This window comes from Hemiscyllium ocellatum, chromosome 7 (assembly GCF_020745735.1).
Source record: "Hemiscyllium ocellatum isolate sHemOce1 chromosome 7, sHemOce1.pat.X.cur, whole genome shotgun sequence".
Taxonomy (NCBI): domain Eukaryota; kingdom Metazoa; phylum Chordata; class Chondrichthyes; order Orectolobiformes; family Hemiscylliidae; genus Hemiscyllium; species Hemiscyllium ocellatum.
The window spans coordinates 76,380,489-76,402,907 of record NC_083407.1 but is presented as its reverse complement, the minus strand read 5'-3'; the positions used below and the strand labels follow the sequence as shown (position 1 = coordinate 76,402,907).

General features: G+C 40.7%; 1 protein-coding gene across 1 annotated transcript; it reads right to left on the bottom strand.

The window, feature by feature from the left end:
* Positions 1 to 22,419, bottom strand: LOC132817509 (uncharacterized). Its single transcript, XM_060827985.1, has 5 exons — positions 22,341 to 22,419; positions 14,222 to 14,516; positions 8,380 to 8,556; positions 5,379 to 5,426; positions 1 to 1,410 (listed from the first exon to the last, which is right to left on the bottom strand). Exons 2-5 carry the CDS (start codon positions 14,499 to 14,501, stop codon positions 1,157 to 1,159), a joined length of 759 nt encoding a protein of 252 aa, XP_060683968.1. The 5' UTR covers positions 14,502 to 14,516; positions 22,341 to 22,419; the 3' UTR covers positions 1 to 1,156.

The window sequence follows — 22,419 nt, the reverse complement described above, 5'->3', positions numbered from 1 at the left end:
GATTTTTATTTCATATACAAAGCAACAGCAGTTCCTTTCCATGCATTCCCTTATTCCTGCATGGTCAACTAATAGACCACTGTGCACTTTCCTTCATCTCCATGTGTGACAGGCTATTTTTTTAAGCATAGGCATAACCAGAAGTAGTCTCTGAGGTGCCTTTGCTGACCATGAGCAAAGTGTATATGTCAATTTTCACAGTCCACGTCTCGCATGGGGATAGCCAGAGGCAACCTAGCAACAGTTCACATGATGCTGTTTTACAACTCCCACCTCTCTCTCACTATTAGAATGGAAATTGTGATGAAACTGTGCAATTTAAGAGAGATGTATTCTGTGCTGTTTCTCTTGCAGAAGAGTTTTGCCATAGTGATGTTGTACAGTCTCCTTCAGAAAGACAGTTAGCAAACAGTTTGGAGTTATCTTTTTCTTTAGAAAGGGACAAAAGAATCAAGAGTGGGCATGGGCAGGGCTCACACAGAGCCAGGAAGGATTTTTAGTTTTGCTTTCAGTTAGTGAGAAGGTTTCTGCGAGCTGTTGAGCTAAAAGCTTGCGCTTCCGGTGACTAGAAAGTGAGGCTTCCTCTTAAAAATCTTTCTTCTGGACTGGAGAGAGACAGCACATGAGATCCATAACTGTTTTGCTGAATAGCATTTTTTAGCAAAGGCTGTGTTTGTGGAATGCTGTCTACATTGAAACAGTTGATAATTAGTGGTGAAAAGTATATTATCTTGTTAAGTATTTCAATCAAGTTATTCTAATTTTTTTTCTTGTAGCTGTTTTGTGAAAATAAGGCATGTTATTATAAAAGCCTAGTTGTGGACTAATTGAATCATATCTGGAACACCGCACCTTACATTTGCCTTTAAATAAATATAAAAATTAAGATTGAGGCTACCTCCTTCCAATACGTTGCAAGGGGTCTGGTCAAATCCAAGTACATAGTGCCATGTGTACACATGAGGAAGCAAAATCCAGCACCACGCGCGATTAGAGGATAGAACATAATGTAGATGGAGACTTGGCATTATGCTTTAATACTTACCTAAATAGTATAGGCCTGAAATATGAAGGCATTCTTCACAAACATAGTTAAAACCAAACCATGTTTTAGCTACACAAAATAAGGAATAATCTCAGATGGTATATGTTAGTCTTATTGAATTAGCTCTTGTATGACATAATTATGCAATACACACAATGCTGAAAACAGGTGCCCTGAAACCACATCAGTTGTTGTTGAGTATTGTAGAAGTTTCCTCATCTTCTCCTGAGATGTTTTGCAGCCCAAGATTTCAGAGTACATTTCATTAGTAAGACCATATCCCATCATTAGATCGGCAAGTTCGTCGACGTGTTTTACTTTCTGAACAAGACTTCCCCAATTCGAGAACAGAAATGATTTCTTGTCTGTTATTACAGAAAATGGACACAAACAAAAGGAATAATTAATGCCATGCCCCAAATGCAAGACTTACACAAACCTTATGACTTTGTTGAGTATATGGCTGAAAGTTTGTTTTGACAAATTGTGATTCCTATGTCAAGAAGTTGGAAGATTTTGAAAACTTAATTTGTGGGATTGAAAAAAAAACTAATGTAATCTTAACTCACCAAATGGATCATCAGTAAGTTCCCTTGATTCAGAAAAGATTCCATTTGTATGGAAAATAACAAACATAACTGTACTATTCAAGAAGGGAGAGAGGCAGAAGAAGGGAAACTATAGACCAGTCAGACTTGACATTATTCATGCAGAAGATGTTAGAATTAATCATTAAGGAAGTTACAGCTGCATATTTAGAAAGTCTCAAGGTCATCAGGAAGAGTCAGTGTGGTTCCATCTAATGGGAGTCACTTGGATTTCCAGAAGAGACTTGAAAGAAATACCACATCAAAGGTAACTACAGAAAATCATAATATGGGGGTACCATATTTGATTAGATTAGATTACTTACAGTGTGAAAACAGGCCCTTCGGCCCAACAAGTCCACACCAACCCGCCGAAGCGCAACCCACCCATACCCCTACATTTACCCCTTACCTAACAATCGATATTAGTATCGATTGAAGCTTGGCTGGGAGAACACAAGAGTATATATAAATGGGTCTTTGTCTCATAGGTAGGATGCAATGAGTGGACTCCCATAGATGTCTGTGTTGGGGCCTCAACACTTTACAATTTAGGTTGAGTATGTGGGCAAAATTCTGGCAGATAGAGTATAATGTGGAATAATGTGAAGATGTTCACTTGAGCAGTAAGAATAATGAGGAACAGTGTTGCTTAAATTGAGAACGTACTGCAGAATTCCAAGGTGCAGTGGAATGTAAATGTTCTACTGCATGCACCTAAAGAAGTTAGTCTGTGAAGATATCAAGGAATTGGGAAGGGGGGGGAGGGTTAATGGGAATTGCTATCCTTCATTATACGAGGAATTGAAGATAAAAGTTGAAGCTGAAAGCAAAGTATTGCTGAGATCTGGAATAAAAATAAAGTGCTCCAGAAACTCAGCAAGTCTGGCAGGATCTGTGGAATTGGAAACAGAATCAATGTTTTGGAATAACAAAAAGTCATATTGGACTCAAATCTCCTTAGGTCTTGCCAGACATGGTGATCTTGTTCAGCACTTGCTGCTTTTGTTACAAAAGCATGTTATGCTTCAGTTGTATTAGGCATTGGTGAGACCATGACTTAACAATTTTGGTCTCCTTATTTAAGGAAGAATAGCATATGCACTGGAGATAGTTCAGAGGACGTTCACTAAATTGAGACTCAGAATGAGTGGTTTATCTTATGAGGGTTGTATAAACAGGCTAGCCTTGTTTCCACTGAAATTAATACAGGGATGATTTGATTGAAGTGTCTAAGATTCTGAACAGTGTCGGAAGGTGGATATGCAAAAGGAAGAATTCCACTTCAGGGTCAGTCCAGAATGAGAGGGCATTGTTTTAAAATTAGTGGTTGCCTTTTTTGGGCGGAGATTAGGAGACATTTTGTCTTCCAGAGAGTTATGCAAATTTATTGCCTCAGAATGTGGTGGAGGCAGAATCATCAAATATTTTTAAAGACAGAGGTGGATAGGCTCGAAAAGTTCTGAAGAAGGGTCACTGGATGCAAAAGGTTAACTCTGTTTGCTCTACACTGATGCAGCCAGACCTGCTGGGTTTCTACAGCAATTTCTATTTTATTTCAGATTTCCAGCATCTTCAGTTCTTTATTTCAGTTTAAGGATTGACTCATGTTGGACAATGGAATCAAGGGAGACCAGAGATAAGCAGAAAGCTGGAATTCAAAACACAAACTGAGCAAATATGGATCATGGATCAGGCTAAAGAGACTGAATGGTCTACTTCAGTACCTAATTCATACGTTGATATGATTTTTTTTAATTCTTCAGCTATTACTTGAATTAGATTGAAAAAAGTGCATAGTATGTCCGGATCAAAAATATTTTAATTTACTGAGGCTTCAACAGAGATGACTGACCTGCTGAGCTATCCAGAATTTTCTGTATTTATTTTAGATTTCCAAAATCCAAAGTACTTTGCTTTTGTTGTTTTAATTTGGATTGATAACAGTGCCCTATGAGAACCAAGGGCCAAAACAATGGAATTTTAAAAGCAGCAAGTTCTGCATCTGTCACAAAACTCAGATTAATTGAAGTTTAGGGCTAATTATTTTGACATCTTGCTTTTCATTATTTAATTCTTTTTTTGAATTCAAACAATACAAGTTCAGAAAAAGTTCGTTTTTACAGCAACAGTTTTTTTCGCCTTAATTCAACACAGATGTGTTTTAATCGTACTTTCTGGAAGGTCAACAATTTAGCAGCTGTTTGGGGTCCTGTGCCTGTGACCAGCTGTTATGTTGAACAGGACAATTGAAAGTTAACTAGAGAAAATGAGTAGTGAGGGTAGCAACCCTATGAAGGTAATAAGTGCATCTCACAGCCCTCCATCAAATTGCAGGTTCTGCCTGGGTTTAAAAATGTGTGCAATGTAATCAATACATAGATTAGTGCTTCAATACTGTCAGTAACAAATTTGCAGCCAATTGATTTTCTGAGCTAGTTCTACAATTTGACAACTCAAAAGAAGTTTTGTGACATAAATTTTGTTCCATCCTTCAGTGTCTTGCTCTCAAGGACCAACTTGTATCCTACCACATTGAGTCATAGGATAGAATGCCTACATTGTGGAAGCAGGCTGTTTGGCTCATCGAGTCCATGACAACTTTCAAAAGAGCATCCCAGCCAGACCCACCCTGCTACCCTACATTTCCCATAGCTAATCCACCTAGCCTGCATATCCCTGGACAGTATAGGCAACTTAGCTTTGCCAACCCACCTAACCTGCACATCTTTGGATTGTAGGAGGAAACTGGAGCACCCAGAAGAAATCCACACAGTCACAGAGAGAATGTGCAAACCTCACACAGACAGCAACCCAAGGCTAGAGTCAAACCCGAGTCCCTGGTGCTGTGAGGCAGCAGTGCTCACCACCGAACCACTGTGCCACCCCATTGGTTAGGGCAACATTTGAAGAATCTCCACTAGCTTACTAAAACTGAAAGTTATCTGTCATCTTAATTGGCAGGCAGCTATTGGTCTTGAATAACAACAGCAGTGAATTTCTGAACCTAAACGGGCAGGTACAATTGCTCAGCAAGAGGCTTCACAACTTTTACTGGAGTTAGGCATCAGGGTTTCCTTTTGTAAGGGTTTTCTTTTGTAAATGAACACAAAATGTAGCCAGTGGAAATTACTGCCATCTCACCAGCCTTAATGGGGTGTAACTTCTCCCATTTGTTACTGGAGCCACATGGCAGGACCGAATAAGTGAGTCAACCAAAAATTCTCAAACTTTAGACAAATTCTGTTCAGTCTGTCTAGTATTTCAACTAAAACATTACAGAATGTTTTAATCTAGTCATTATTACATGGTATGGGAAAATGTAGGAGATGTGATTATAAGGTTTTCTGAAACACTACGTGATTGAGTATCTGTGTACAAGATAGAGTGTTTCAATATTTTTACGGACATACATCTATGATGTGGGACTTGCAATAATGATTGAAGCTTCATCACATGACCTGCTGCTTCAACCCCCTTGTCTAGTAAAACATCCTTTTAATTCCTGTTACCCGTTTCCCTACAATTAGTTAGCAAAAGTGTCTTAAGAAAATGGAAATACTGCCCATATTTTTTTAAAATGCCAAATGTATTTTTTTCTGGCTTGCTCACAGCAGTGTTTGAGAGATTAACTATTGATGCTTGAGGACCTCAGCTCAAACTTGGAGGATTAGTAACCCTCCGTTCTATTATCCTGTATCTGTCATATATTCTACCCGTTTTTAATCAAGAATAAAATTTATTACCTGTTACTTTATCCTCCAACTCTTTGACACTTATTTCCTTTGTGGAACCTGGAAACAAGATATCATTTTAATCATTTTAGCCTCTTGAAACTTTAAGTTAATTACATACATAGTAAATATTTCATTCTCTCAGCAAAGTATTTATAAAACTTCAAACTTCCTGCCTGTATTTACCAGAAATTTCATTATATATAATGTCAGTCTTAAAATAGTTTAGATTATAAGAGTATTGATTTATTACAATACATTAAGGGAAAAGATATTGTTGTACATGGGTCTGAAAGGTTCAACACTGATTGTGTGCCATACACACCACCTACTATCACGATGTTATGAAAACTGGTGCCCAAATTAATCCAAGATCTCAAAGAATCATTTTTTAAACCAGGTCCCTCCTAAAAGTATCTGTAAGGGTATATAGCATATCTTTATTTTTGGAGATCCCTCTTTTTAAGAGACACAACATGGCCAGAATTTAAAAGCTTGCTTCAATTGACTGTTTTAAGAGACACAAAAATGGCCCCAAAAAGACTTGCTTTAGCTGAAGTGAAAAAAAAACAATGGGCCTTTGAGAGGGGAATCATTCCAAGGCAAAAGAAAGCATTATCTGACTGGCAAGATTTCAAAGACTGCACACACAGCGATAAAGAAGATTTTAAAAATTGGAAGATTTATAACAAAATCAAATTGTAATTCAAAAACTTTTTTAAAAATCACTACAATAAGTAATTAATTCTAGTCTCATTATGGCTGTGTTCAGCCATTAAAAAAAACAGCAGCCAAAGTTATCCTGCAGAAATTAATTGTCTCTTTGAAACTATTTACAATATCAATAGGTTCTAGTTAAAGATCCTTTAAATAATCACAGAGATAGATTTCAATGCAATTATAAAGCATTAAAGGGATGCCTGGCATATGTTGTCTGACTAGCTAAAAAAATGTTAACAATAGAAAGGATTATAAAAATTATTATTATTGAGTATTTATAACAGATTCAATTTTTTAAGCACTAATGGAATTTGATAGAGATAGCCAGTAAAGTGGACAATCAAATTCAAACAGTCCTTAGAGATAAATAATGAGGGGCATGATCAAAAAGGGGACAGCCAGTAACTTTGGATTGCAATGTAGAAAGATCCCAAGGGGTTTGCCGATTATAATAATTGTTAGAGATCATAAAAAAAACTAAGAATCTAGTGCTGACCATTGGAGTAACCATCATTGATCAGGTGTTTTACAAGATTGATCTTAAAGAAGGGAAGGGGAGGGTATTGTAATAATGCTGTGCATGATCATTGTAACACAAAATGTATAAGATTACTGCTTTTTACTGGAAAATCAGTGTGTTATTGATTTCTCTTTTGATCTGAGGTGAAGATTAAGAAAATGATTGAGTTTTCATGTTGAAGCCAGATTCTGGGAAGATCTTTTAGCCCTCTCCCTGTGTTAGCTGGTTTTTGCTCGAATCAAAATCCACTACATGCCTGTATGCTGCCTCCTGACTTGAAATGCATCCTGTATCTCTGCCTGAGAGCAGCAGATTCCTTTGATTATAGCATGTGCCATAGCAGGTCTGAAATGCTTTCTCTGGTCCTTTGAAGTATTCTTCAATGTTAAGCATTGCCACAAGATTTTCTTCTCTAGGGTTCATCAGACCTTCAGATCTCTGTGGATGATCTTTAGAAAGTTGCTCACTGTGCTGGATGTGTACACACTTTAGTCTTCATATTTCCTTCAGATCGTCACTGTTTTGACCACCATGTTGTTTGGTCAAGCTAAAGCAAATCTTCTGATTGCCATTGTTACTCAGCCTTGTGTATGTGCTGTCATCAATATATCCAAGTGATACACTCTTCAAAGGCCTGGATGCTCTAGTGGGATCAGGATAGCTACCTTCTAGTCTAACTAAAAAGAGAGTCACTTACACTAAAGCAAGTGCTTGTTTATTGTATCTGTGTAACTATTTACATGGTGAAAGTGTAGGAATGAGCTTCTTTAATTTCAGACAGTTAAGAACAATCATATGAGCCTTACCATGGAACACTTGTACAACCTTGGAATACGTCTGTCAAACCCTCCTCTCCCCACTCTAAATATTTTCAAGTCACAAATCAGAGGAAACAGATGTTAAATTGCACAAGTTATCGAGATCAGCTTATATCATGGCAAATTCAGTACCAGAAGTCAACATTAAGAGCTAATCATTCTAAGTCTGAGCTTATTGCCTAAGCCTAAGCCTAAACCTAAGCCTAAACCTAAGCCTAAGCCAGTATTAACAATTTGGCCACTGAACTAGGGCCGCACAGTAGCTCAATGGTTAGCACTGCTGCCTCACAGCACCCGTGTCCCAGGTTCAATTCCAGCCTTGGGTGACTGTCTGTGTGGAGTTACATGAATTACCCATGCTAAATTGCCCATAGTGTTAGATGCATTGGTCAGAGGGAAATGGGTCTGGATCAGCGTGGACTGGTTGGGCCAAAGGGCCTGTTTTCACACTGTGGGGAATCTAATCTTATTGAGTTTTCACATTTCATAGGTGGCAATAATTTGCTTTCCTTCCCTCTGAATGTTAGATGAGATGCAATTAAATTTACTTGAGATTATCGTTCCCGGTGAAATGCTGAAGTGCTTAACCAGAGTAAGTCTCAAAACAACCTTTCCAACCATTTTGAAAGGGAACCTAATCACAAGTGGTGATTGGCAACAGACATCAAAGTGAATAAATCTTGTCACTTGGGCCAATGGGATCAAAGGTTATGGGGTGAAAGCAGGATCAGGTCATTGAGTTGGACGTTTAACCATTATAGTGATGAATGGCTGAGCAGACTCGAAGGGCTGAATGGTCTCCTCCTGCTCCTATCCTTCTATGTTTCTGTGTAATTACAAACATCTTCTAAGCAAGACGTTACAAAAGTAACATCATGAACAATACAGAACATTGCACAAAAGTAAACAATTAACAGACAATTATTTAGAACACAGATTCCTGCTAATTATTTACCTAAAGTCAGACTGTTTGGCAGACTCCTGTCATTCTTGGATGAATTGATATTCAAAGGTATGCTGATATTTGGGGTACTCAAAGTTTGATTAGTTTGGATTATGGGACACACAATGAAGGAACCTCCAGCAGCATGAACATCAGCGTTGATATTATGTTGTCCACTGGGTTTAACAGCTGCAGAAAAGTAACAGGAAAAGATTAGAAATTTTAATTATTCAGCACATTAATTGTATTGGAATGACCAAACAGAAACATAGAAGATCTGCTGTACCATTCATTATATCATGGCTTATTATCGAGCTCAGTACATTAACTCTGTCCAAATCCCTTGATTCCTTTAGCAACAATGGTTAGCAACAACTTTAGCAACAACTACTTCCTTCTTGGACACACAATGTTTTCGCTTCGACCATTTTCTGTGGTAGTGAATTTGACAGGCTCACCACTCTCTGGGTGAAGAATGTTCTTCTCATCTCAGTCCCAAAGGATTTGCCCCCTATTCTTAAACTATGACCCCTGATTCTGGATTCCCCTACCATTGAGAAGATCCTTCCTGCATCTAAACTATCTTGTCCTGTTAGAATTTTATAGGGTTCTATGAGATTTACCCCTTATTCTTCTAAAGTCCAGTGAATACAATCCTAGTCGACTCTTCTCACGTGTCAGTCCTGCTGTTCCACAAATCAATTCCATAAACCTTTGCTGCACTTCTTCTCCTGCAAGAACATCCTTTCTCAGATAAGGAGACCAAAACTGCACACAATATTCCAACTGTGACCTCAACAATGCCTTTTATAATTGTAGCAAGACATCCTTGTTATACCATAACACCATGAGATATAAGAGCAGAATTAGGCCAATTGGCCCATCATGTCAGCTCCAACATTTGATCATGGCTGACATGTTTCTCAACACCATTCCCCTGTCTTCTCCCTATAACCCTTGATCCCCTTACCAATGAAGAACCTATCTCTGTCTTAAGTGCACTCAATGACTTGGCCCTCACAACTGTCTGTGGCAGTGAGCTATACAGATTCGCACCCTCTGGCTGAAGAAATTCCTCCTTATCTCAGTTCTAAAGGATCACCCCTTCTCACTGAGGCTATGCTCCCTCTTATTAGTGAACATATTCTCCAAGTCCACTCTATTCAGGCCTGTCGGTATTCTGTAAGTTTCAATTAGATCTTCCCTCATCTTCCTCAATTCTATAGAGTACAGATCCAGTGTCCCCAAACTCTCCTCATATGACAAGCCTTTCATTCCCGGGATCATTTTTGTAGCTCTCTTGTAAACCCTCTTTACCCAACCATTGCATTACATCTGATTCAACTTTTCCCCTTTCAAACTGTAGGGTGAGTTTGTTCATATTATGATCACTGCTCCCTACGGTTTCTTTCACCTTAAGCTCCTAATCAAATCTGCCTCACTACACATCACCAAATTCAGAATTGCCTGTTCCCTTACTGGATTCTACCACAAGCTGCTCCAAAATCCCATCTCGTAGAAATTCCATGAATTATTTTTCTTGGGATCTGCGACCAACCTGATTTTCTCAACCCACCTGAATTTTGAAATCCCCCATGATAGCTGCAATAGTGCCTGTCTTACATGTCTTTTCTATTTCTTGATTTATTTTCTTCCCCACATACTGACGACTGGGTTTTTTTCCTTTGTGGTTCCTCAACTCAACTCTACTCACACAGATTCCACACTTTCCAACTCAACATCACTTTTTGCGAACAATTTAATTTTATTTCTTACCAACAAGGCAACCTCGCTCTCTCAGCCTATCTATCTGACTTTTCAATAGGACATGCATCTTTGTATATTTAATTCCCAGCCCTGATCACTTTGCAGCCACATCTCTGTCATTCCCACATCATATTCAATCTGCAATATACATTCATTTACCTTGTTTGACATATAGCATGCACTTAGGTACACCACAGTCAGTCCTATATAATTCTCATAGTTGTCCCCTTATCTTTTCTGCCTTAAGTTTGATTCCTGACCCTTTCCATATTCTCTGTCTTCTTATTTGCTTTAGAAACTTTAATGAGCTCTCCTGAATGCCCTCCCCACCCCACACCTCTCACTCTACCCTTTTCCCTAATTTTCCATACTACTGAACCCAATCACCACCTCCAACCGAGTTTAAAGTTTAGTTTAAATCCCTACCAACAGCCCTAGTTATGTAATTCACTAGGACTCTGATCACAGCATGATTCAGATGGAGCCCACCCTGTCAGAACAGTTCCCTCCTTCCCCAGTTTTGGTGCTAAATGCCCATGAATTTTAACCTACTTCTCCCACACCAAGCTTCGAGCCACACATTTACCTCTTCAATCTTGTTGACCTTGAGCCAGTTTGCTCATGCTCAGGTAATAATCCAGAGCTTATTGTCTTCTTCGTTCTAATTTTAATTTTGCTCCTAACAGCTCATATTCCCTTAGCAGAGCCTCTTTCCTCTTTCTACCTATATTATGAGTACCTACATGCAGGCCAGATGAAGTATACTGAACTTGTGCAGCAGGCAGGCAAAACAGCCTTCGGGACTCTTGATCCTGCCAACAGAGAACAGTGTTTATTACCCTGATTACAGCTACATTTCTCTTTTCTCCTCCCTCTTGGATGGCTCTTTGTGCCACAGTGCTATGATCAGTTTGCTCATCCTCCTTACAACCCCTGCTCTCATCCACAAAGGCAGCAAGAATCTCAAACCTGTTAGACAAGCTTAAGGGCTGAGGTTCCTTCAGCACTACCTCCTGAGCCTTTCCATCTGCCTCACTGGTAGTCATACCCTCCTGTCCCTGACCACTGATAAAATCCAAGGTAGGGATGTGACCGTCTCCTGAAACAGTGTCCAGCTAACTCTCCCCCTCCCTGATCCTGTACTCAAATCCTCTCATTATAAAGGCCAATGTACAGTTTGCATTCTTTACTGCCTGTTGCACCAGCACACTTACTTTTAGCAACATCCAGGGCTTGATAAACATTTCCCTCTCTCAATTTACAGCCATTCAAATAATAATCTACCTTCCTATATTTGCTATCAAAATGGACAACTTAACACTTACCCATATTTGCTACATTTGCCAAGCATTTGTCCACTCAATCTGTCCAAATCACATTGCAACATCTCTGTATCCTCCTCACAGATCACCCTTTCACTCAGTTTTGTTTCATCTCCAAATTTTGAGATGTTACATTTAGTTCCCTTTTACCTAATTCATTAATATATATTGTGAATAGCTGGGGTCTAAGTACCAACACCCACAGTACCCACCAGTCACTACCTGCATTCAGAAGACCCATTTATTTCTCATTTGTTTCCTTTCTGCTAACCAATTTCCTAATCATCTCAATGCACTGCACTCACTCCCATCCTCTTTAATTTAACACATTAATCTTTGTTGAAAGCCTTCTTAAGGTCCAAATAAATCACACTGACTGGCTCTCCTGTTGAACTCCACTAGTTACACCCTCGAAGAATTCCAATAGATTTGTCAAGCATGATTTTCCTTTTGTCAATCCATGCTGACTATGTCTGATTCAATCACTGTTTTCTAAGTGTTCTGCTATAAATCTTTGACAATGGACTCCAGCATCTTCCCCACTCCTAATGTCAGACTCATTAGTTTATAATTGCCTGTTTTCTAACTATATCCCTTTTTAAATAGGACTTAATTAACTGCTCACTGCTTCCAGGCAGTTACACATTAAAGAAGTTGCTACCAGGCAACATTTGTTCTGACAAGCCTTCCTTCAATAACAATGTTCTGGGGAAACCTTGTCCCAAAGTGTCAGCTTCCACATGTACAATGTTGACACCTAGATCTATGCCATCACTACCATCTTTTACAAATTCTTCATAGTCCCTAACCAGGTACAGTCCTTGTATAAAACCTGGTACTGATTGAGTTGAATTGGCCTCCAGTATTGTGGAGACTGAAGCCACGCCCTCTTTGGTTCCCACCAAAACCTTCATTCTTTTGCCATTGTTTTCAGTCTTCTTCTAGGCAGATGCCAACCTTACTGAGCCAGACTGGCCGCACACTTGGTATTTTATTTGATCCCAAGGTTAACTTCTGGCCACACAGAAACCAAGAGCACCTATTTTTATCTCCGAAACATTCCTCAACTCTGTCCCTACCTCAGCTCAATTGCTCTTTACCTCCTTTAAGTCACTCCTTAAAACCTTGCAATTTTCAAAGGTTTTTGTCATATATCCTTCTTTGTGTGGATTGGTGCCAAATTTTCTTTGATAATTCTCTTGTGAAGCACATAGTGCATTATAAACTCTTTATATTTGAAAGCTGTGCTATAATCAGTACCATAGAGGCCTAGTCCTTTCAGATGTTAAAATTAAATAAGCCTTTTTTACCTGCTCTAATCTGCTATATGCAATAACAATATATTCACATTCTTTTAAATTAATTTTAGAATGTACTGGGACATGTTTCATTAAAAATGTTGTTGTAATTTCTTGTGGCTATATGACATAATCAGCAGTGTTATAGGAGTCTGCCATGTTGATAAATGAAAGTATTAATCATTGTTTTAAACAATCTAGAGCTCTGTGTGAATATGTTATTCATTTCAGCTGCCACATCAAGTGAGGAATAACAACATTTGAGCCTTGACAATGGGAATTCACTGAACAATTCAGCAATGATAATCCTTTATACTTTCAGAGATCTACGTGGGAATTACTTTGTGGAGAAGGAAATCAAATACACTACCAGTGATTAGAACAACTTAAGTACACAAGGCTTCCTGTTTAAAGTTTATAGTTAAACTGTTCATAGCTCGAGAACGGAATGCAAGGTGTTCATATTGATGTGCAATGTCTTCTTTACCCCTGACTCTTTTCAGTCTATTATGCAACTTCTCAAATAAATTTAGTACTGGAATGATGGTCTGGATATCATTAAGGTTCCAATTTATTTACTGTTTAAACAATCAATTTAAAATTCTAAATGGACAGGTGTGAGGTAGACATTAAGTCAGTGGGTGATCAAATAGGAAGAGAAATCAAAGACTTGACCCCCATCGAAATTACTTTCAAAAGAGGGTCAGAACAAAATTCAAATCTTCTTTGATTTAATTTTTGAGTTGGATTCTTTTTGATTTAAGAAACTCCACAAATATAAACACTCTCAAGTCTACTTGAAGTTTCTTTAGATGTATATTTTGATAGAGAAATGATCAATACTGTAATTTTTTCTTTAATGTAAAGGGCATACACAAAGCATTTTGATTTTCATTTAATTTTCAGAAGCCATTAGTTTCACAGTGGAGGTACATTAAAACAGCAAGAGTTCAATTAATGCACCACCGGTGGCAATTAATTGCCAGTCAATCACAGTAATGGACAGAAAATAACCTTTGGATGAAAGTATCATAGTGTTCAATAGTGGGAAAAGAAGCATAGATTAATATCAAAACCACCCTATTCTATCAAGATGCAGATAAATGAACAGGGACTGTTTGTGAGGATGCACTGATTACCATAAGTAGTACATATTCTGTTCAGCAGATAGAGTATAATCCTAGTAATTAATAGCAATTTATATTGCACGCAACTCCTCACGGTAGTAAAGAATTGCTTTCAACTTGAATGATTAACCACTTTCATAATTTATTAGTCTACAAGCTAACCAGGCTGTCTAACTGGTAGTGTAACTAAATTAAGTGAATGACTAGAACAATAAAGAATTGTAGGAATATGTGAAGAATAACAACTGTACTTACATTGCTGTTAAATGCAAGCATATTACAATTAAAGTTTAACTTGAAAATTGTGAGACAATATTGGATAATGGAATGCAGAATTTACCTTGTTCTCTATGTGAAAGCCATTCTGTCAGCTTTGGATAAGTCTCTTTAACTTTATCTTTCTGCAGGATACGGATGAAGTTCTCACAGGATAAACTGCCTTTTCCAATTACAATATCAAGAAGATTTATGATTCTTTTTTCAGGATCATTCTCTGCCTTCAGTTTTTGATACTCTCGCTGAGTAATGAGACCATCTTCTTGTACTACTTGTAGAATAAAATCTGGATCATTGGTCAACCATTGAAGAAGATTAAGTTTTGACCTACGAATATCCTCCATGTTGGTTGCCTATAGCTGGAGAAGGAACAAGTATTAGAAAATTGAAATGTTTTAAAATGCTTCAGAGTGAGAAGTGCATTAGAAGACTCAGAAACCCAGAGCAACAAGATACATTGCAACTTTCCCACAGGGATACAACTACGACCTGACTCCTATCAACATGCATTTATAGAGTCATAGAGATGTACAGCTCAGAAACAGATCCTTCAGTCCAACTCATCCACCCTGACCAGATATCATACATTAATCTAGTCCCATTTGCCAGCACTTGGTCCATATCCCTTTAAACCCTTCCCATATATATATCCATCCAAGTGCCTTTTAAATGTTGTATTTGTACCAGCCTCCACCATGTCCTCTGGCAGCTCATCCAAACATGCATGACCATCTGTGTGAAAATGTTTCCCCTTTAGGTCCCTTGTATATCTTTCCCCTTTCAACTTAAACCTATGCCCTCTGGTTCTGGACTCCCCCATTTCATGGAAAAGACTTTGTCTATTCACCCTATCCATACTGCTCATGATTTTATAAATCTCATAAAGTGACCCATCAGTCACCGACACTCCAGGAAAAACAGCCTCAGCCTACTTAGCTGCTCCCTATAGCTCAAATCCTCCAACCCTGGCAACATCCTTGTAAATCCTTTCTGAACCGTTTCAAGTTTCGCAACATCCATCCTATATGACCCTTTCATCCTTGTTTGACGAGTTAGGGAAAGTTCTCAATAAGAGGTATAACCTGTGAGGGGAACAAACTTATGAGTTAAAAAATGTCATTGGTGCTATTTCCTTTTAGACTGGCACAAGTTGCAACCTGTAAGAATGGTTGCAGCACGCTTATTGGGTTTGGAGAGCCTATAGGCTGCTGCTTGGGATGGGAAACACCACTTAACACACAGCTAGCAAGGTGGTCTACACCCTGAAATCTACTGACTGATCTTCATTCACAGTTATAGATTTCAAAACCCTTTTCCTTATGACTTGTTACGTTTACTATACTCTGCTATTCTGCTTTGATTATTTACACCTCCTCTGGAGTCACCTTTTTGGTTTCTGCGCATCTGTTTGGGACCTCCTGTTGTCTTGCATTGATGTATTGTTTGCTCTTTTCTGCCTACTACTCTATCACAAATTTCATCCTTTCATTCTTTGCCTCTTCCCTGTTTCCTGATTCTCTTCTTGCTCATCGTTAACATCTTCCATAGTTGGTGATCTCTGTGTTTTTCTCTCTTTACAGATGCAGCCTGCACTGTTTTCAGCATCTTCTGCTTCTTTGTGTGAACCTTAATTAATTTCTGTGCAAATGCAGATGTCTTGTTGAGTAGATGTCAGGCATCACGTCTTTCCGTGTGTGTGCTCTGTTGTCAGGGTGACATTAAAATGTGACTGCAGCAGAGTCTGTCAGTCATGTTCACTGTAGAGCCTGAGGCCAGCTACACACAAACAGCCAGGGGTCTGTTGCTCCATGGATAATCTGAAGAGGTGCCTTGCTTTAAACAAAATTAACTGAAGTTAACATTTTTAATTACAAGAAAGCCCTTAAGTAACTATACATGAACAGCCAAAGCAGCAGCTAAAAAACCTACTCCCACTCCAAAGAAACATTTCGTTCAGATATACAGCACAAGACAATTTCTTCCTTGCTGATAACATTTGTAAAACAGCAATAGAAGAACATACATAGAATTATACAATACCGAAGAGGCTGTTCAGCCGACTGAGAGCATATCGCCAAAAACATACAATTACCCACATTAGTTTCACGTACCAGCACTAGCCCCAGAACCTTGAACCTTATGACACTTCACTTGCTTGTCCAAGCACTTTTTAAAAGTTATGTGGTTTCCAGCTTCAGCAGTATATACCAGAACTCCAGAATCATTGATTACACATTTCTTTGGACTGAAAAAAAAGTATTAACTTTCCACAAATCTAAATGTCAATACTTTTGAGGTTAAATGACACATTTTTGGCAAAAGTATCTTTTGCAAATGCCAGACTTGATCTTATTGAGTTAAGGTAAAATTGTCTGTGCAATATTCCATTCCAGTTAAGCTGACTACAGTGACAGTGAATCACCAAGTTTCTCGCTAAAAGTGCAATAGACTGGGTGATATACTCATTCATTTTATTATCACAGTTTAAATTTTTTGGAAGAAAGTATTTGAGTTGCAAGTTCAGATATGTGCTGCTGCTATTTTGAGGACATTGCTTCAGGCCTCAATCTTTGATGCACCCAAAAATGACTTCATTTAAGGAACATGACTGGGATTTTACAGGGCAGCTGTGGCCCCATCCACTGATTAGAAAGTCAGGAGGGTTCCTGCTGCCACCAGTAATGAGCGCTGGCAGCAATTCATCAAGCAATTAATGCTCCTGGAAGGGAGGGTATCCTACCAACAGCCGACTACTGTTCAGCTCCAGAAATGCAACCAGGAGTGATGGCCAGCGCTGGTGTTTCAACAGTCTCAGATAACAAGAAGGAGAAGCCTGTTAAGATTACAGGTTGGCTGAGGGTGGGCAGTCAGTCAGGCAAACGCTGATAGAGGAGTATTGATTGCGATGATGGGTCTCATTCAAATGGAGCAACCCTTTCCCCTGGGGGACTTTCCATGGGTTACAAGCTGATTGGTTGGGTGGGATCCCCTAAAGCCCCTAGCCCTGAGCCCACAGGTTGGCCACCAGGGTGTATCTGGATTAGAGTGGCGCTGGAAAAGCTCAGCATCCGAGGAACAGAAAATCGATGTTGTGGGCAAAAGTCCTTCTTCTGGAATGAAGGTAGAGAGCCTCCAGGGTGGAGAGATAAATGGAAGAGGGGTGGAGCTGGGGAGAAGGTAAGAAAGAGTACAATAGGAGGATGGGGGTGGGGATGAAGGTGATAGGTCAGATAGGAGGGTGGAGCGGATAGGTGGGAAGGAAGATAGGCAGGTAGGACAGGTAATGAGGATGGTGCTGAGCTGGAAGGTTGGAACTGGGCTAAGGTCAGGGGAGGGGAAATGAGGAAACTGGTGAAGTCCACATTGATACCATGGGGTTGAAGTGTTCCAAGGTGGAAGATGAGGCATTTTTTCTCCAATCATTTGGGTAGTGAGGGAGTGGTGATGGAGGAAGCCCAGCACCTGCATGTCCTCGGCATAGTGGGATGGGGAGTTGAAATGTTCAACCACGGGACGGTGTGGTTGATTGGTGTGGGTGTCCCAGAAATGTTCCCTAAAGCGCTCTGCGAGAAGGCATCCAGTCTCCCCAGTGTAGAGGAGACCACATCGGGACCAACGGATACAATAAATGATATTGGTGGATATACAGGTGAATTCTTTGATGAATGTGGAAGGCTCCTTTGGGGCCTTGGATGGAGGTGAGGGGGAAGGTGTAGGTGCAGGTTTTGCAATTCCTGTGGCACCAACTGTACATAAACCTCCAATCAGCCAGCTACCCAACCTTCAACCACCACCTGCCCAACATGTGACTGAGTCTACATACTGCACATTCAACTCATCTGGACCCTACTAAACCAGAGTAAAAATAAGTCATTCTCAATCCTGAAGGACTACAGAAGAAGAATGTTATACTAATATCGATGAATACTTTAATATGCTCATGTGAAAGTCTATTGCTCTTTAATGAATCCATTAATCCATATAAATTAAGTTGTTTAATATTTTTACTAAATTAAAGGGTAAAGGAATGTCCTAATCGCTAATACAGTCTTGCACATTATGCTTTCAATTCAATACTCTGTAAATTGTTTTCTAAATCAAGAATCTCTCTCATATGATTGGCAGACTGTAAATGCAGCAGCTTCCATTTAGTATCTTGTACGTGGTGGCTCAGTGGCTAGCACTGCTGCCTCACAGCAGCAGGGTCCCACATTCAATTCCAGCCTTGGGTGACTGTCTGTGTGGATTTTTGCACATTCTCCCTGTGTTTCCTCTGGGTGCTCTGGTTTCCTCTCACAGTCCAAATATGTGCAGGTTAGGTCGCATCTTCTGCCTTGGAACACTACAATGCTAGGGCATCAATGTGGACTTCACTAGTTTCCTCATTTCCCCTTACTCCATCCCATATTCCCAATTCCTTCGTATCCGCCGCATCTGCTCCCAGGAGGACCAGTTCCAATACCGTACAGCCCAGATGGCCTCCTTCTTCAAGGACCGCAGATTCCCCCCAGACATGATCGACGATGCCCTCCACCGCATCTCTTCCACTTCCCGCTCCTCCGCCCTTGAGCCCTGCCCCTCCAACCGCCACCAAGACAGAACTCCACTGGTTCTCACCTACCACCCCACCAACCTCCGTATACAGCATATCATCCGCCGTCATTTCCGCCAACTCCAAACGGACCCCACCACCAGGGATATATTTCCCTCCCCTCCCCTATCAGCGTTCCGCAAAGACCACTCCCTTCGTGACTCCCTCGTCAGGTCCACACCCCCCACCAACCCAACCTCCACTCCCGGCACCTTCCCCTGCAACCGCAGGAAATCCAAAACTTGCGCCCACACCTCCTCCCTTACTTCTCTCCAAGGCCCAAGGGATCCTTCCATATCCGCCACAAATTACCTGCACCTCCACACACATCATCTATTGCATCCGCTTCACCCGATGTGGCCTCCTCTATATTGGGGAGACGGGCCGCCTACTTGCAGAACGCTTCAGGGAACACCTCTGGGACGCCCGGACGAACCAACCCAACCACCCCGTGGCTCAACACTTTAACTCTCCCTCCCACTCCACCGAAGACATGCAGGTCTTGGACTCCTCCATCGCCAGAACATAACAACACGACAGTTGGAGGAAGAGCACCTCATCTTCCGCCTGGGAACCCTCCAACCACAAGGGATGAACTCGGATTTCTCCAGTTTCCTCATTTCCCCTCCCCCCACCTTGTCTCAGTCGATTCCCTTGAACTCAGCACCGCCCTCCTAACCTGCAATCCTCTTCCTGACCTCTACGCCCCCACCCCACTCCGGCCTATCACCCTCACCTTGACCTCCTTCCACCTATCACATCTCCATCGCCCCTCCCCCAAGTTCCTCCTCCCTACCTTTTATCTTAGCCTGCCTGGCACCCTCTCCTCATTTCTGATGAAGGGCTCTGGCCCGAAACGTCGAATTTCCTGTTCCTTGGATGCTGCCTAACCTGCTGTGCTTTAACCAGCAACACATTTTCAGCTCATTTCCCCTTACCCCAGTTCCAACCTTCCAGCTCAGCACCATCCTCATGACCTGTCCTATCTGCCAATCTTCCTTCCCACCTATCCACTCCACCTTCGTCTCTGACGTATCACCTTCATCCCCACCTCCATCCACCTATTGTACTTTTTGTTATCTTCTCCCCAGCCCTACCCCCCCTCCAATTTATCTCTCCATCTCAGAGGGTCCCTGCCTTCATTCCTGATGAAGGGCTTTTGCCCAGAACATCAATTTTCCTGCTCCTCGGATGCTGCCTGACCTGCTGTGCCTTTCCAGCATCACCCTAATCTAGACTCTGATTTCCAGCATCTGCAGTCCTCACTTTTGACGAGGGTGTTTCTGATAAAGCGACACACATGGCAGCAAGGAAAGGCCCTTGACAGTTTCTAAAGGCTTTGCATCATAAAAAAAAGTAGGCCTTCAACCACTGCAGGTAAGAAGCTAGTGACAAAGGAGAAGGTGATGGTTATGTCACCATTTAACCCAATTTTACAGGACCTCACAAAATACAATGATGAAATTACGGGATTGTCATAAAATCCCATCTGGTTCACTGATGTCGTTTGGGAACAGAAATCTGATGCCAGATTCACAATAATGTGATTGACACTAACCTGTCCCTCTGAAAAGGCCTAACAAGATGTTCAGTCATATTAAACCACTACAATAAGTTTGAAACAGAAAAAGACCAACTTATGCCCTCGCATAAAACTATGGGACAGAAATGACGAAAGCTGTCCCAGCCTAATGGATGCAACAAAGACCTCAGCCCCAAGGTCTGGAAACTTTATCCAAATTGGGTGAACTATTTCCCAGACTGGTCAAGGACCAGCTTGACAGAGTCATACCTTACAGACAACATCCCAGACACCACCATCACTGGGTATGTCCTATCAGCAGAACACTAGATGCAGTGGGCAGTATAATGATACAGTGGGAAGAGAGTGGCTCTATTATACCTTGATTTGACTGTAGACTCCGTGAGGTCACATGGCATCAGGTCAAGCTAGGAGCCAGAAAACATTCTGTTGAATACTATCAACTACAGCATCCCACACCTCACCTCATCCATCTGCAACCACAAGTGCTGAGTATATGATCTATCTCGATCTTCTCTTGAGGTTACTAATATCACGAATTTAACTAATCTAGTTCACACTACGGTATCAAGAAAGAGTTGAAGGTACTGGATACAGCAAATGCTATAGGCCCTGAGAATATTCCAGCAGTAGAATCAAAGACTTCAACTCCAGAACTAGCCATGTTGATCTAGTACAGCTGCAATATGGGCATCTCCAGATGGTGGACAATTATCTAGGTATTTCCACGCAATACAAGTACAGGACAAATCCATTTGCCACCCCATTAGTCAACTCTCAATCATCAATATGATGGAAGGTGCAATTGACAGTGCTATCAAGTAGCCCATATTCACAAACAACTCACTCACCTTCTCAATTTCAGCAGCATTAGTTTCAACCCCATTGCAGCCTTTGCTTAAACATTACCGTCTGAACTAACTTCAAAGGTGAGCTGACTGTGACTCCCTTCAACTAAACCCCAGCAAAGTTGATGTATGAGTATCAGGAGGAAATTAGTTAGAATCATACTAGCTCAAACGAAAATTGTTGGGTTATTGGGGGTGAACCATCTCAGTTCCAAGACCTTGATGCAGCAGTTCCTCATGTAGTGTGCTAGGTCCAAGCATTTTACTGCTTCATCAATTAATTTCCTTCCATTATAAGATCAAAAGAGGGGAAGATTGCAGAGTGTTCAGTACTATTCAGACACTGAAGCAGTCCTTGCTCACATGGGGCAAAACCTTGATATTCAGATTTATACTTATAAGTGCAAGTAACAGAAACACCTGACAAATACCAGACATATCCCATCTCCCCTGGATGCTCAACAGCTTTATCATTGCTGACCACCCCTCCACAAGCACCCCCCCTCCCCACCAACCATCAACATCCTGAGGGGGTCGTCATTGCTGGAAACATAACTGGACCAGCTGTACAGTTAGTGTGGTTATTGTGTGTGTGCGCGTGTCTGTTTCTGTGTGGAGGAGGGGGGGCAGTCAGAGGTTTGTAATTCTGCAATGAATAACAAACTTCTTCACTCCCAAAAGGCTGTCCACCAGCTCCAAGGCACATTTCCAAGAATGTTGGAAAATTCTCCATTTTCCTGGTTGCATGTAGTTCAAACACTCAATACGTTTGACACCATTCAGGAAAACGTAGGTCACGTAACCAGTATCCCATTCACCACCCTAAATGTCTGCATTGAACACCATGTACAAGATTCCGTGCAAAAACTGAACAGCATCTCCTAAATTAGGAACCTCTGTCACCTAGAAGGAGAAAGACAAAGTAGATGATACAGACTTATTTGTGGATGGCATGCAGCCTGACTGTGCAGATGCAAATAAGCTGCCAGTGAGCACTTTGCATGTGGTTGGTATTGCATGTGCCATGCTAAACATGCCATGCCGCTGTTGTTGTGTACAAACCATTGCTTTCTACTGCTGGCCTGCTGCACATACAAATGACTAATGTTCACTCTCAGGTACAACCTCAACAATCAAAATTCGAAAAAGACATGAGCTTGTAAGCCACTTGCAACTGAATTAGAGCATCTGATCACCTTACCTTTTATTCAAAGGATTATTACAGTAATAAATCCACTATCGTATTGATAAGGAATCAAATCAAAGAAAATAAGGCGCCT

Bases quoted from the DNA above. Each gene is read 5' to 3' on its own strand.
- LOC132817509 (XM_060827985.1), bottom strand. From the start codon at position 14,501: ATGGAGGATATTCGTAGGTCAAAACTTAATCTTCTTCAATGGTTGACC. The intron at 5,427-8,379 runs GTAAATAATTAG...TCTTGTTTCCAG, and splicing joins GCCAAACAGTCTGACTTTAG to GTTCCACAAAGGAAATAAGT. The intron at 1,411-5,378 runs GTAATAAATTTT...CTGTAATAACAG, and splicing joins GTTGGAGGATAAAGTAACAG to ACAAGAAATCATTTCTGTTC.